The 15,165-nt window shown below is 37.1% G+C and overlaps 1 protein-coding gene across 4 annotated transcripts in view; it reads right to left on the bottom strand.

The window, feature by feature from the left end:
• The window catches only part of CCSER1 (coiled-coil serine rich protein 1), a 745,310-nt gene that overhangs the window by 142,321 nt on the left and 587,824 nt on the right, over positions 1-15,165 (bottom strand). Inside the window, exon 10 of one of the 4 annotated variants that reach the window (XM_075421507.1) lies at positions 10,398-10,443. The exons of the other annotated variants lie outside the window; for them this stretch is intronic. Coding sequence (XP_075277622.1) covers positions 10,398-10,443 — 46 coding nt within the window. The remainder of the gene's footprint in view (positions 1-10,397; positions 10,444-15,165) is intronic. 4 annotated transcript variants of the gene reach the window in all.

Genomic DNA, 15,165 nt, shown 5'->3' on the forward strand with positions numbered 1-15,165 from the left:
TGAAGCCTATAAAATCCATGGTTTTTGTGGGAAAATGAAAAAATTAACAACAATGTGAAAAACAGGAAACAACAGAGTGGATCATTTGTCTAGCTTCTCTCTAGAAAGATACAGGATGTGTTATGGCTGTGAGGGAGAGAACAGCGACAAGTGCATCTGCAAGCACGCTTGCGCGGCAGAGAGAAATTGTGAATGTTTTCATTCCAACTTTTAACTCTTTTTAACCATCTGAAGTAAAATGTCTATCAGTCTTGCATTTGATCTACTCTGGAAAAAGCAAAGTGATTGTAATAATTGCATATGACTAATCTTAGAAGGGAAATCTGGCAAAAAAAAATCATGTCTTCTGTACTAGGCATTCATTGAAGGCAGCATTTTTTAATCTACCCAATGGAGTTAAATACAATATAGAAAACTATTAATGGTTTAATAGCTAACTTCTGTAGTTCTGTCAAAGCAAAACATGATCATGATATCTTGCCATATACGCAACAAACAGCAGTATGACAATAAATGTAGTTTCATAGAATTTCTGCACTGTGTTTAACATATTCTAATGGGAATGGCTTGAAAACATTTTAATACTGACATGCGTATTAAGCTGTTCAGTAATTTAAATAACCATCTTCAGCAGTCTCAAATTTCATGAATTCCCTGAAGACAGAACTACTGACCAAAACAATGAATACAGTCGTTTTTAATTTAACTACATCTGAGAGAAAAGCACTATCCATTGCAGCAATGAATCAAAAGGCAAATACAATCTCCACAATTGTAAATAGTGAATGTCACCCAAGGTAAGTAAAATACAAGTGTGTAGGCTGCAAGTCCTCGTCATAAAATGATGTTGTAATTCCTCATATCATGAAATAACATTTTTTTCATAACTGCACATAATCTAAATCAGAAAAACATGGGTAAATATTTTCTTTTGTTTAAATTCTGCCTGAGACTTCTTTGCTTACGTCTGTTCCAACATCCATGAGAAGACCAGTACCTGAAGCAACGAAGACTCCAACACTCAAAGGTCCTGTGAAAGAGACTTTTAGCTGTAGGCTTTATGTTTTCTCAGCAGATACTGTTCATTGTTCACCTTAATGCATCCTTTCTCTACCACAGTTTCTTTCACTGGAAATTTTATCCTAAACTGCTATATACTCTACTACCCTACTATACTCATTAATAAGCTAAAGCATCAGTTTTCTGCAAGTAATTTTTCTTCCTTTTCCTGATGCTTTCCGTATAAAAACATCTGATAACTATGCAAACAACAGAATATTTACAATAATTGAATAACTAAGCTACTAGTATGAAAAGTTTTTGACAGGAATATTTAACAACAGCAAACCTGGAAATCGGTATTGCTATTATTATAGCACAGTACATGGTCATCTGGAGAAAGAGAAGGGGTTTTTGTGTGGAAGACTCCAGGAATAGAAGTAATATTAGAGTGGTCAGAAGGGAAATTACTGAATGAGGGGGATTACTCCATTGACAAAGCATAAGCTAACATATGTGTATACTGACAACTCCTTACAATCTAAAACAGGTAAAAAAAAAATTACTGTCAGATTTTAGATAATTCACTAATAGGAAATAGGATTACTGTGACAGGTAATTTATTCAGAATAAAAGAATCACTCAGTTTACTCCTGATGGAGATCTATCAGATATTCAATTTCACTACTCAAATTAGAGTCAGGTAAATAGGGGACTCTTCAGTTTGATGCCTGAATGAAAATGATCAGATCAATCAGATATATTTTGTTAGGTCTAAAACGAAATATTACTTTAATCCAAGAATTATTTACCACATTAACCTTATTTTTAGGCCAAAAAACCTACAAAATATCACCACTTTGAAAAGTCAATTTCATCTGAAGAACTTGGAACCAATCATTAACTTCTTTTTTTAAAAAAATACTGTTTTAGCAGCTGAAGTTTCTTAAATTAACTGTACATGAATTTACAAACAGAAAATAAACTCTGCAGAAAGATGCAGCTGCAGCTTCAGAAGACTGCATTTTTTCCCCTTCTTTCCATCACTACCAGTGCTCCCCAAATTGCAGACTCAGAGAAACACTGGGAGGAAGCAGCCTCTGGAAGTCATCTTGCCCTGCCTCCTGTTTGGGAGTGCCACCAACTCCAGGGAGCCCAGTCACACCTCTGCCTGGCCAAGTCTTGAAAACCTCTGAGGATGGAGATTCTACAACCCGAGCAACCTGTTCCAGAGCTGTAGTACGCTCCTTGAGAAAAGTTCTTCCTAATGCCTATTTTGTACCTGCCAAGCTGTAACTTATGGCCTGCGCCCCTTGCTGTGTCATCTGGCACTATCAAAAAGAGTAACTCTCCACCAGCTAGTAAGTTGTCACAAATTCTTAAGGAACCATAGTTAAAAGCCACTTTTTTGTAGACACAAGCTCCAGCATTAGGTATATGGAAATGACAATTCCCTGAGCATATGTAAAAGTTTCATGATTTCTGTAGAAAACATAGAGCTCAGTCTTTAGGAAAACAGGTATTCGTAGTTTCAATTATATATGTTTTTCTGAGATGTTAGAGCAAGAGAGGTCTTACAGACCTTATTCCCTCTTGTAGTGACCACAGACGTAGCCTCCACAGAAATGGAAATAGAAATGGAAATAGAAAAAAAAAAAATATAGGGTGTAAACAACACTGTCTTTTGGAGGCTGCCATTTCCACTTATCTTCACAGGAAAAAAAGCAGCTTACAAAAAACCAGAACACTAAAGGTCTTCATACAGAAATTACTTTAAAACACTTACATAATAATGAATTATATTTTACATATGTTTCAAAGACAGAACTTCCAAAAACACACAATTACAGTTAACCGAAGTAGTTCAAGAAGCCCACAGCAGAGCGCTTTCTTTTTAAAGTTGTCTAGTGCTTTAACATTAATTTAGCAAGGCCCTATCTAATTTAATAGATTCCCTTTTCATCTATTAACTCTCAAAAGAAAAGAATGTATCTTATTTTTACACACTATAATGGCAGTGAAAGCAGAAACAACAAACAGAACAAGCAAATCCTCAGCTCGTGGCTTCTGTACTCTGTTTTTCCTTCATTAAGGTGTAATCAAGTCCATGAATGCAAAGCAGGACAGGAAAAACTGATAATGACTGAATTTGGTGAATCTCACCCTGACACACTATTTATTTCAATGATGAAAAACTAAGTTTTTGAAGGGTTATTTTATTTAAAAAGGAAACACTATCTGATTTTCAATAAAATTAGGACCATGGTGTTTTTTCTGTGCTCAAGGATAAGATACTCCATATAGCAGCAATGTGTTTGTTTTTTTTCTTCTTCCATATGCAGGTGTAGGATGCAAACCAAACTTGTACATATCAATCTATCAAATACTGTTCTCCCTCCTCAAGTACAAACTGATGAAAACAAAAATGCATTTTTCTAAATTCCTCAATGCTCCTATGTACCGAAACACATTCCTCACTGTAATACCCCTCTTGGGGAGTTCTGTACTAGTACAATCTAAACGCAATAAAAACTCTTTTGTTTAATCCTTCTTTTCAATCGTGGAATTAAGAAACAAAGACAAATAAAACCCACGTGTTAAGCTATAACATTAAACATAACATTTTTATTTCTGTTCTATATCTGAGCTCCATGGTTTCTTGAGTGGGTTCCAAACTTGCTTAAATGAATTCTCCAGTCCTCAATGTTTTAAAATAATCACTTTTTAAAAACTTTCACTGTGCTAATGTTTGTTTCCATAGAAACAGGACTGAAAGCCCGTGCTGCTGTTAAAATAATTCGAATTCTCTCCCACAAATGAAAGACTTAAAAATAATAATATATTAATAAAACTATTGTCAGAATATGTATTTTCTCATTTTGCAAAAAATGAGCATGGTCTTGTATTCACTGGAGTTAACAGGACTATAACTTGTGATTACAATAGAGTAAGCCTTAATCACTAAGAACATAGTAGTACTGAGTTAAAAAAACTGATCAAAAGACTATTCAGTTAAATGGATAATTGTCTAATGAATTTATAAATTAAATCTAGCAGGTGACTGTCAGGTGAGGTCATTTTTAGAAATGTTACAATAAAGAATTATTAGCCAAAAGTGTGAAACGATAGATAATAGATTATTACTATTTACATAATTTATTTCTATTACTGTTGCTTAATTTTTTGAGAGTGACTGACTTCAGTAAAACCTGATTGGAAGTATTTTACAGTTAGTCAGACACATTTCTAAACTCCAGCCAGACAGCAATTGAATCTACGGACATGACACTGGCATAAACCTAAACTTCCATAGGATTAAGAACCTACTTATTTTACAGTCATTGAGAGTTTTGCATTTTTCCTCACAAAAGCCATTCTAAGTGCACTCCTCTGCACCCCTTGTAAACATTTAAACAACTTCTGTAGGAAAATTAGTCACTTAAGAAATCATAATTTACCTCCCCCAAAACCATAACTTCAGTCAAAATCTTGAAGAGAGAATCTATCCAGGATTGGCGTGCAGTTAATAAGATTCCTGAACTTACAAAAATCTCACCAGTGCAGAGTCCTACTGAGTTAGGACACCGAGTTACTTGGATTTGTTGCTGCACAACTATAATTTTAAAGTCTGAAATAATAGACAAAGACAACTTTTCCTTCTTTACTTATGTTATACCACATACATATACAGAAGAGCATTGAAGCTCGTGAAGGGTCTAGAGAACCAGTCTTCTGAGGAGCAGCTGAGGGAACTGGGATTGTTCAGCCTGGAGAAAAAGAGGCTGAGGGGAGACCTCATCACTCTCTACAACCACCTGAAAGGAGGTTGTAGAGAGATGGGTGTTGGTCTCTTCTCCCAAGTGACAAGTGACAGGACAAGAGCAAACCACCTCAAGTTGCACCAGGAGAAGTTTAAATTGGATATTAGGAAAAATTTCTTCACTGAAAAGGTTGTCAAGCACCGGAACAGGCTGCCTAGGGAAGTGGTGGAATCACCATCCCTGGAGGTATTTAAAAGATTGTGTAAACATGGCGCTTAGGGACATGGTTTCATGGTGGACTTGGCAGTGTTAGGTTTATGGTTGGACTCAATGTGCTTAAGGGTCTTTTCTGCCCTAAATGATTCTATGATTAAGGCAGACACAGCCTTTGATAGCGCAGGTTTGCATGAAGCTTGGGGATTTCCTGTCTCTACAGCTTAGAGAGGCCCAGTGAATCAGTATTAGGTACAGCGACAGCAGCACCCAGGGTTTGGCAGGACAGTTACCATCAAGTTTGGAAGGAACCACGGCAAAGAGAACAGCTTCAAACTTTGATCATTCTTCCAGATTTTCCACCCCTGAGGAACGACGCAAAGCTATTGTTGCAATTCTCCTACACAAGTTATTACCCTGAACATACCTTTTTGAAATTGCATATTCTGTGACACACACAAAATATTTTCATCTTCAAAGGTTATCTTTACCTTTTCATCACCTAATTATTTACACTGCTGGTCACAATAATCTCCCATCCCGCTGCATATGCCGGGTCAAACGCCTTAAGTTGCCCTGAAGCCCCCAACCTAATTAGGTTGACTAACCTGAATAATGTTGTCATCATAAATTTTACTATGTAAATACCTTTGTCATTATTCTGAAAGATGACATAGGTATTTGCATCATTTTAGGCTGAAACCTGTCAAACAACTGATGGCAGTCTTACTGGTAGTCTTACTAGACTTTGAGACCCACCACTGAAATTGGTGACCCTGTGTGAGAATAAGACATTTAGCATTCTTTTAGTCAGATGTTCAGTCTAGAGAACTCGTATCTGGCCTATGGTTGGGGGGAGAGTTTTGTACCCTTCTGTGAGGGTAAAACTTCCTTATAAAGCTCCAAATACACCAATTTATTTTCCTGTGCTCACAATTTTTATCATACATAGAAAAGAATCCTGATAGATAAAACTTTGCAGAAAATACCTTGGTTGGGCTTTACAAACATGCAGGTATTTTTAACAAGCTTTTTTTAGGCATTATTTTAATGAAACTGCTACTGACATCACTTTGACTTCATATATTTTGATCAACTCCATAAAAAATTACTGCCCGTATTTTTTTCCTAACACAAGCTATTTTTATTAGTAGGTTAGTCTACTATGAAAAAAGACATTTTAAATCTTTCCATTTGCAACTTACATATTTACCATTACCTCCTTAGGTTTTTCTCTGTATTATAAAACCAATCCAATGAAAAAAGTTTCTTCCTCCACAATGCACCATGATTCATGAAAACAGTAAAGTTCCCAGCATTGAATCTGCCTTTCTTGTTTTCTCCCTCTGGTTGACTAAAGAAGCCATCCATTCCTTTGAAATCTCTTGATAGTGGGCAAGTACTTCTTTAAGATTGTTTTAGCACTTGAACTATCTACTCTAGGAATTTAACTCTTGTAATTTCCATTCTATGTATTTTCTGTTGTAATTTATGCCTTGAAAAAAATAATTACAGCTGAATTTAAAACTCTGAAATATTTATGTTTGCCCTAAGTAATTAAACTTTGCTTGTGAGATTATAACATTACAGTGCCATTTATCAACAAACTAAGGATTTCACTTCCTTTAATTTTGCTGTGAGTTATGGTTATTTTTAAGTCTTAACTTCTTCATTGTATGAAATTTCTGCCTAAAGGTTAGTTTAACTGTGTTAGATTTTATCACTTTTCTTATCATTAGATGGTGTGAAATTCTCTGGATATAATATGGCTATTTCAAGTGTCTGATCCAATTTGTTTTGTATGTAAAGTTGATTGTCAGGTACCACACGACTGTATTGATTTTTGTTGAGATTCTAATGTGTTTCAGGAAGACGTTATTACAGCAAGGCTCTTTCTATGGCATTTCTTCTCATCAAGTTCTTCTTCTAAGTGGTGCTAATCAAAACTAGTAAGAATTTTTCATTCCTTAAATTACGTACAAACTATAATGTGTTTTCTTAAAAAGTACTGCCCACTGTCACCCTCAATTGGTAATTATAGTTTGAGGCCATTTCAGGTTAAACAAGGAGAATGTTCAGAACAAATTCTTGACGAAAATTACCATAGATATAAAAAAGTTAAAGTTTTGTCATCTGGTGCAAGGCCACCTACCTTAACCCAATGGTTTAACAGAGGACACAAACTTAAAAACCTGACCCCAATATGTATTTTTGCAGGAGAAAAGTGCAGTTTAAAGGAAATCTTGCAAGCAACATGTGTATTTTCAGAATTGTGGGGTTTGTTCTTCTTCATGTAATATGCAAATAAAATATTCCGCCAGTTTAAATTGCACAGTATGCCAGTTGCACTGGTGTATTTGTGCTTCTGCTCCATGTAATGGACAAGTGACAAGACAAAATACAACGGCTCTTCTCTCCCTCTGGCAATTATATATTATATTGCAATTCTGCCCAAAAATCTGGAGCTGCATGTTGTTTTGATACAACATTTTGTTTAGACATAACTTTATCTTGTAAATCTGTATTTTGCTTTTTAGTCAGCAGCACTCCAATGAACCAAGCTGGGTCATATAGCTATCATTATGGACTTCTGTTGACATCTATATTCAGTTTGGACTCCCCATTCAGTTTATTCTCTGTCTTTGCATCTTATTTTGTTTCTAATTAGAGATGATCTCATAGTTATGGTCAGTTTGGATTGTATGTTCCTTTATTTCCACTTCTGTCTTCATTGCAAAACAGAAATGAAGGCACAACCTATTCCATTTCAAAAGGCAAGTTTTTATCTTGTGGAAAGGAGTCTTAGCTCCCATATTGGAATTTTTTAGCTACCGTTGTACTCAGTATCTCATAGTTTATATAGTTCGATTCTTAAAAAGCCCTATCAGTAGAAGATTGTTTTTTAAAATATTATATAAACAGCATCTTAGGCTCAGCCACTCACTACTTTGCCACATTTCAGCAGCAGCTTCTATGGACCCTAGGCTACAAGAGGAAATGTCATAACACAGCATTGGCACAGAGGCCACTCAATGTATATGACACCTTCAGATGCCCAGAGGTGCATGACTTCCCGGTCACTTGCAACACCACCACTAAGCCCACCCTGCTAACTCTGGAGCCACAAGTCCCCAGTAGGTTAAAACATCTTACATGAACTCAGATCAAATTAATCTTGCCTTTTCTACTGCAGTAGAGTTACTGTATGATCACTGGTAACATTAGTTGGAAGAAAACATAGCCTACCTTTGAGTTTCTGTGTGACAGGACACAGCATTTGTCCAGTAGCATTCCTGCTCTGGATTCCCAGACATGCTGATTTCCTGTTTTTGTACATGAATAATAACAATGTTCAATGCTTTGCAAGGAGTAGAAAAATTTCCACCAATGACTAAAATACAAGCTTAGGAAGTTCAAGCTCTAATTTTAGCTTCCCTTTAGTAGACCTTTGCTTCAACATATTCATAGTTCCATATAATCTTTGCCTCCCAATACACATAAAAGCAGAGAATCACTGGCTGAAATATTTTTTTTCCCTTTTTTTCACCCTGATGTTACAGATTCCCTTATTTATGTGTTTCTTTTGCTTCTTTTTGCTTCATAGTTAAGCCATTCTACATATAAAGTTTTAAATCTACTTCTCCCATCTCACCATTTCAGTGATGTTAACTTTACCACCAGTTCATCAGCTAGAGACTGACTACTTCTTCCAACCTCTTCATCTACATATTTAACCCAACCATCATTCATTCCTCTGTTTACTTTACAGTTCTGCAACTTCATTTAGGCACACAAACTTTATTCTGCCCTTCCAAGCCCTTCCCTTATATTCGAATCCCAGATACTTCACTACGTGACACTTCATCATTCATCTCAATCAGGGACCCCATAAAAGGAAGGAAGCTATCAACAGTGCCACTGTGCACACTTCTGGTCATTTATAACTAAGCATGTTAAAGCATGTTATCATCTCGGTGTGCTTCCAAAGTCTTCACTGATTTTGTTAATCGTGTAGACCAGTGGAAGGATTAACTTCAATGAAAGTAAGCCAGACAGCAATGTGAATTTTCATTTTAGCAGACTGATAAGTGTCATACCTATGGGATAAAAAATAACAACTTCAGCATTGTTTTTCTGAAGGATTCAATGAGAATATTAATTCATTCCACCATACCTTAAATAACGATAATTGGTGCACAATTATATTTCATGAACAGTGTTTCATCTTGATATTTTTTTCTCTCTTTAGATATACCCAGTAGAATAGGAACATCTTAGATAATTGCACAAAAGAAAGGACAGTCATATACAGATCATATTTTTTGTTACTTTTGCAAGACCCACACTAATACACAAATGCTATGTGTTACCCTATGAATAATAAGAGCAGCATTGGTGAATTTATGCAAGCAACACGTTTCAAGACTGCCAACAATGAAGCACCATTCAAGCTGCACTGTATTTTAAGAATAAGCCTGTAGTGTTATATTATGATGAATCTATATGACATTCAGTGGTATGATGCAGTGCATAGTAATTATAATAATACAGTGCATGGCTGTAGCTTATTATATGCATATGGAAGACATCAACGTCTTTAGGATGGACATTTAACTCAAGGTAGGAGAAGAGAGACAGAAACAGATTCAAGGAATATAAGGTAGTCCTCGTCTCAAAGTCTGATGGTTATCTGATAATCCGTATATTCAATATACACACTCACACATGCACACTGTTCAAGCAGCAGAGAGACCATCTTGCATTAGAATGTAAGCTATTCCCTTCTTTCAAACAAAAATATATATAGCACATTATGTTTGTGATTTCTTGGGTTTTTGGGTGGACAACAGGGGGATTTTAATTTAAAAGAAATATTATCGATTGTCAATATTTCCAATGAATTTAAGGAAAAAAAAAAAAAGAATGAGATCCCGCTATAAAAGTTCACATATACAGCTGGTATCAGTAACACCTGCCTTGCACCATACTTTTTATTTTCCATTTCTTAATTTTTTGAGATCCAGATTCTTTTTCATTTGTTTGCACAATGGAGAGATTAATTTGAAGAAAGGGAAAGAGAGATTCTTTAGTTTTAACAACGTTACTGATTAATATGCTGAACACGTGATCTGAAGGTATTATTCTTATTCCCCTCCAGACTTTGAGTCATTATGGTACTTTCTTCCCTTCTTGCAACTCTATAGTGCACAGCGCAGCACCAAGTTATGATGTGTTGAACAAAACACAACAAAGAAATAAAAAGGGGTCAATAGAAGCTGTTAGCTACAAACACGTTCCAGGCAATATACAACACCAGCGGTTGAATATTGACCTAAGGGCATTAACTCTATATTGGCATGCCATGCTACAGCACATGAACACATAGTCATCTTTACAACACAGAGCGGAATTTAAGAGACTCACATAATTGCCTGCGAGAAGGTACAGGAGCACTTCCAAATGCTGTGCCCTGTAAATAAAACACATTTTTTTTGGAGCAAAGGATGTCAGATTAACAGCAGCAGTAAACAAAAAAAATGACAAGACATGAAGAAAATGAAGGTAGTGAAACGAATAGAGCCTGTTTAGATAGAGGAGATTGTTATTACCGAAGAACTGCAGTTCCTATTTTCCGATAAACAGAAATTACAGTGGAGAACGTTCTATGAGTAATCCACCCATCAGCGGACACAATGAACTAAAAAGAGAAAAAAGAGAGAGAAAGAAAGATGACCAAAAAAAAAAGTATCAGCATGAGAGGTATGCTCACACTTGTCAGAAATTAAATTTGATGGAAAGAATAACCTACAGAGTATGTACTAAAATGAATACTGTTACAAAAATAAGAAGGCTTAATTACACCAATGTCTTAGCTGATACTGTCACTGTTTGAAGGTAAAGTACATGTCAAACAGGTGGGAAAGAGAGCAAGCGCAATACAATTTGGTTCCTACCACTTCCTCCTCATCTTCTCTCCAAAATTCTTTAACAAGTCCTCACTGGGCTGGTTTGATGATAGGAAGCAGCTTTATTAAATACCCAATGAATATATGCAGTATGCTCTTTCAGTAGATAAAGTGCTTCATCTATTGTGTATTACGCCAGTAATTACCACATGTCTCTGAAAGACCAGCTGTGCATGTAAAGAAAATATGAATCAAATGCCAAGCAAGTCATACTGGTTGGGATCCGTAGGCAAGCCACTTCCTGATGCAATCACCTGTCCTCACCCTTCCCCCAGCAAAAAAGTACCCCAAACCCAGAAAAACAAACTAATAACAGAAAGAGATTAAGAGGATGACTAGGTGAAGAGAACCTCTAGTGTATAAAATTTGAAGACCTGCGTTAAAACATACTATGTTGGCTCATTTTGAATCTACATCACGAGTCAGAGCTTTGCTTCGAGTTTGTGTCCAAGACTGCACCCTCCTTCCTAGTGTAAAAGGGCCCACTGAGAATTTGGACTGTGTAGTCAAGGCTGACTAATTACAGTAATATTAGATTGCACTTATTGCCTTAAAAAAATTATAAAATAATCAAACACCTGAAACTTCTCAGACTTGAATGGAGCTTGACTTCCTTTGAGGTCATTTTCACTTCCACCTTCTTTTGAATTCAAGGCTGGGAACTGATCTAGAAGGAACTTAGGTAGTGCTAGGCATTTGTTCTTTGAGATTATTTTCTCTTTCAGGTCTTGTAAAATTCTATTTTCCTTTACCTAGGAAGAGTGAAGCATATATATGCATATCTAGGAAGACCCACCGAGAAACTATCTTTGCACCACTGCTTCCATACCACTTTATACAAGAAAAACCAGAATAATTCAGAATATTCATCACTTCAGATGCTGTAGCTGTGCTGTTGAGACCACAGCTTGCTACGCTGTGGCCACATGGTGGCTTGCTACGCTGTGGCACTGGGTAGCTCTGCAGAAGCCATTTGTCTCACTACGCCCCAAGCTTGTCATTCTGAGACTAACTCCTTCCTGCAACTGTAGTAAGAGGTCACAGCCACTTCAACAAGCAGCCAAGGGGGCGAGCTGGGGTTAGCTTGTGTTGGGGCAGCAAAACCACACTAGCTGACTCCCTTGTTTCCAAGGTTGCGTACACTGCCAGGAAAAGGGATTACGTTCTCCTAATTACCAGGAAAACGGTGCAAACAGGCAGTGTGCTCAAAGCTCTTTCCTCTAGGGCAGGCAGTGCCCTGCAGATGCACTATCCCCCATCCCCACAGTTATTTGTGGTTATTTCAGCACAGTCCACCTTTATCTCCAGCTAACTTCTGAAAGTAGCCAAAGGACAAGTTGGTTTGGGTACCAAATCTAATTGTACATCTGGCACTTAAACCAGCTCTTCAGCGACTGTTAAGGCTTTACCAGTTATTTCCAGTGGTCCCTTAAGTCTTTTGGAAACAAAATACAGTTATTTGAATTACTAAGAGTACATGTATTTACCTAAGGCAAAGCTAGAAGTGTTGAAGAATACACATTGCACAAGGGCAGTACCACAGCCTCCTTATTCTGCCAACTATATGCTATTCTGCTTTGCTTAACGGCAGCTTTCTAGTAAAGCTGAGGTACACAGTGGTACCTTACATGAAGGCACCTCTTAGAAGTAAATTTTCAGTTCATCATTTAAAGACAATGAAATGATTTGTGAAACTGTATATAAAAACAAAAAGCACAAATTGCTCCGACAATGGTTAACTGACTAGTTGCTTATTAACCAGAAGTACTTTTTTCCTGTGCTTTGAATGTGTAGCATCTATGCTACATTGCCCCCATGAATCAAGAAGAAAACATTTAAACAGCCTCACACAAACCCACCAACCAAAGAACTGGGAATTTAATTATTCATTGTTAGTTACTATTATGACTACTGACACCAACTAAGTAATTTATTTCTAATGACATAATGCTCCTTTGAAAAGCAAGATGCCAAAGGATTTGACTGCATTACTTTTCACATTTCTGATTTCCAGAGTAAATGCCCTTCTGTTGGGAAAAGGCTATATACCTTTATCTTTTAACCAGGCCTTCCTTTCCTTTTTTTCACTGCATACTGCAGAAATAAATGTTCTCCTGCCAGTACCACCTGGCACTACAAGGAGTGTTTCTCAAAACTAAGCCAAGTTTCAGACATTCTACATGGAAAATCCAGGCTCTGCTGGAACTCTTTGCAGTTCCACAGTTTTAACCACACATAGATTATTTTTCTGTCCTCTCTGTGTGGTATGACACTTAATCCTAAAGCTGTCTAGGCTTCCATGATAGCTTAAGTGGTAAATACTGTATTAGGTTTTCCAAGTGCCCCACGATTCCTAGAAACGTAGAGCCTTACACAGGGATAAGATAATGCTATTCATGATGTAGAGACCTTGTAGACAACTAGTTACCTTGTAGTTACTAAGTTAATGATTGATAAAAGTTAGCACACTCATCTGAAGCTTCTAAGTGCCTAACCCTTCCCTACCTTTTTGCTGCAGAATTTTATGTAAGAGATCACTTACATAACAGCATCTTTCAAAATCTTGCTCTTAGTATATAGCAAAGTTTCATTTTCGATTCATCTTTAAATACTGTTACACACATTATGTTCACCACAGGACACTGATTTATGTTAAGTGTTTCTATATATTTAAATTATATGTAACTAATTTTCATTTTAAAAGCTTTGAAGTTCTTTTAGAGGGTACATAAAGCATGCTAACGATGGCATCTTCTAAACCTTTATTATGTAAATGTAAAGAACTGAGGTGCCGATTGAACATCTTGAGATCACTATGAAAACTTTTTTTTTTTGGTTGATCACTCTGTCTATTTCAGCTCAGTGTCACTTATATTTTTAATGCTAAAATCCCAGTAGGTCCATGCTGTCACTGTTGAGAAGCAGGAAAAAACTCTTGTTGATGATTATAGTTTTTACCATTTGCTTTTCCACTTCAATTAGTTCTAAAGATCTTTTTGACTTGATGTACATAAATAAATCTCTCTCTGCTAATTCATTTAACACAGAATAAATTTTAAAAACTATATTCTTGAAATTACCATGTAAATTATGCTTCTAAAAATACCAAAATAATCTAATGAGCGCAGTAAGCTATACTTCCTCATGAGCCGATTAATGTGCCAGTGTAAGGAAAGTGAAAAAAGGTGCTGTCTGTGATCAGAGACCTTTCTGGAGGAAAGGTTTAAAAATGGACAGCCCCTACATTTCACCTTTGAATATACAGGTGAGTAGAAAACAGTCTGTAGTACCTGCAAAGTCAGAGCTCAGCAGTTGAGAAAGAACCTGTCAAGATCCGGAAGCCTCTAAAAGTGAATCTGTCAGGATGCCCCATTTATAACACCTGAGCTACTTAGTGGATCGATGAGGGAAACATGGTTTTTAGGACTGCGTTGCACATGAACACAGTATGACAAGAAAATGCACCTGCTCGTGTCTTGATTACTGCCTACTTCATACATCTTTTCTGCCACTCTACTCTGCTCTGGTGAGACCCCCACCTGGAGTCCTGCGTCCAGCTCTGGAGCCCTCAGCACAGGAAAGACATGGACCTGTTGGAGTGGGTCCAGAGTAAGGCCACAAAAATGATCAGAGAGCTGGAGCACCTCTCCTGTGAGGAAAGGTTGAGAGAGTTGGGGCTGTTCAGCCTGGAGAAGAGAAGACCGTGGAGAGACCTTATTGCAGCTTTTCAGTACCTGAAGGGAGCTATAGGGAAGATGGGGACAGGCTTTTGAGCAGGGCCTGTTGTGACAGGATAAGGGGTAATGGCTTTAAACTGAAAGAGGGTAGTTTTAGACTGGCTATAAGGAAGAAACTTTTTATGATGAGGGTGGCGAAACACAGGCACAGGTTGCCAGGAGAGGTGGTAGATGCCCCATCCCTAGAAATATTCAGGGTCAAGTTGGATGGGGCTCTGAGTTAAAGATGTCCCTGCTCACTGGAGGTGGTTGGACTAGATGACCTATAAAGTTCCCTTCCAACCCAAAGCATTCTATGATTCTACGACCTTGTGGCACAAAAAAAAAGAAGTATTGAAATTTCAGTCTGACATGCTGTCCTGTTACCCTAGAAGGGCCAGAGCTCGTCCTCTGGGACTGAACTGCTAAACCAGGCAGCATCTTCTATCTGTAGATGCAAGGCGCATTCAGACACTGTTTGGGATTAAAAAAAAAAAAAAAAAAGTTTAA

This window comes from Opisthocomus hoazin, chromosome 5, assembly GCF_030867145.1.
Source record: "Opisthocomus hoazin isolate bOpiHoa1 chromosome 5, bOpiHoa1.hap1, whole genome shotgun sequence".
Lineage (NCBI taxonomy): Eukaryota > Metazoa > Chordata > Aves > Opisthocomiformes > Opisthocomidae > Opisthocomus > Opisthocomus hoazin.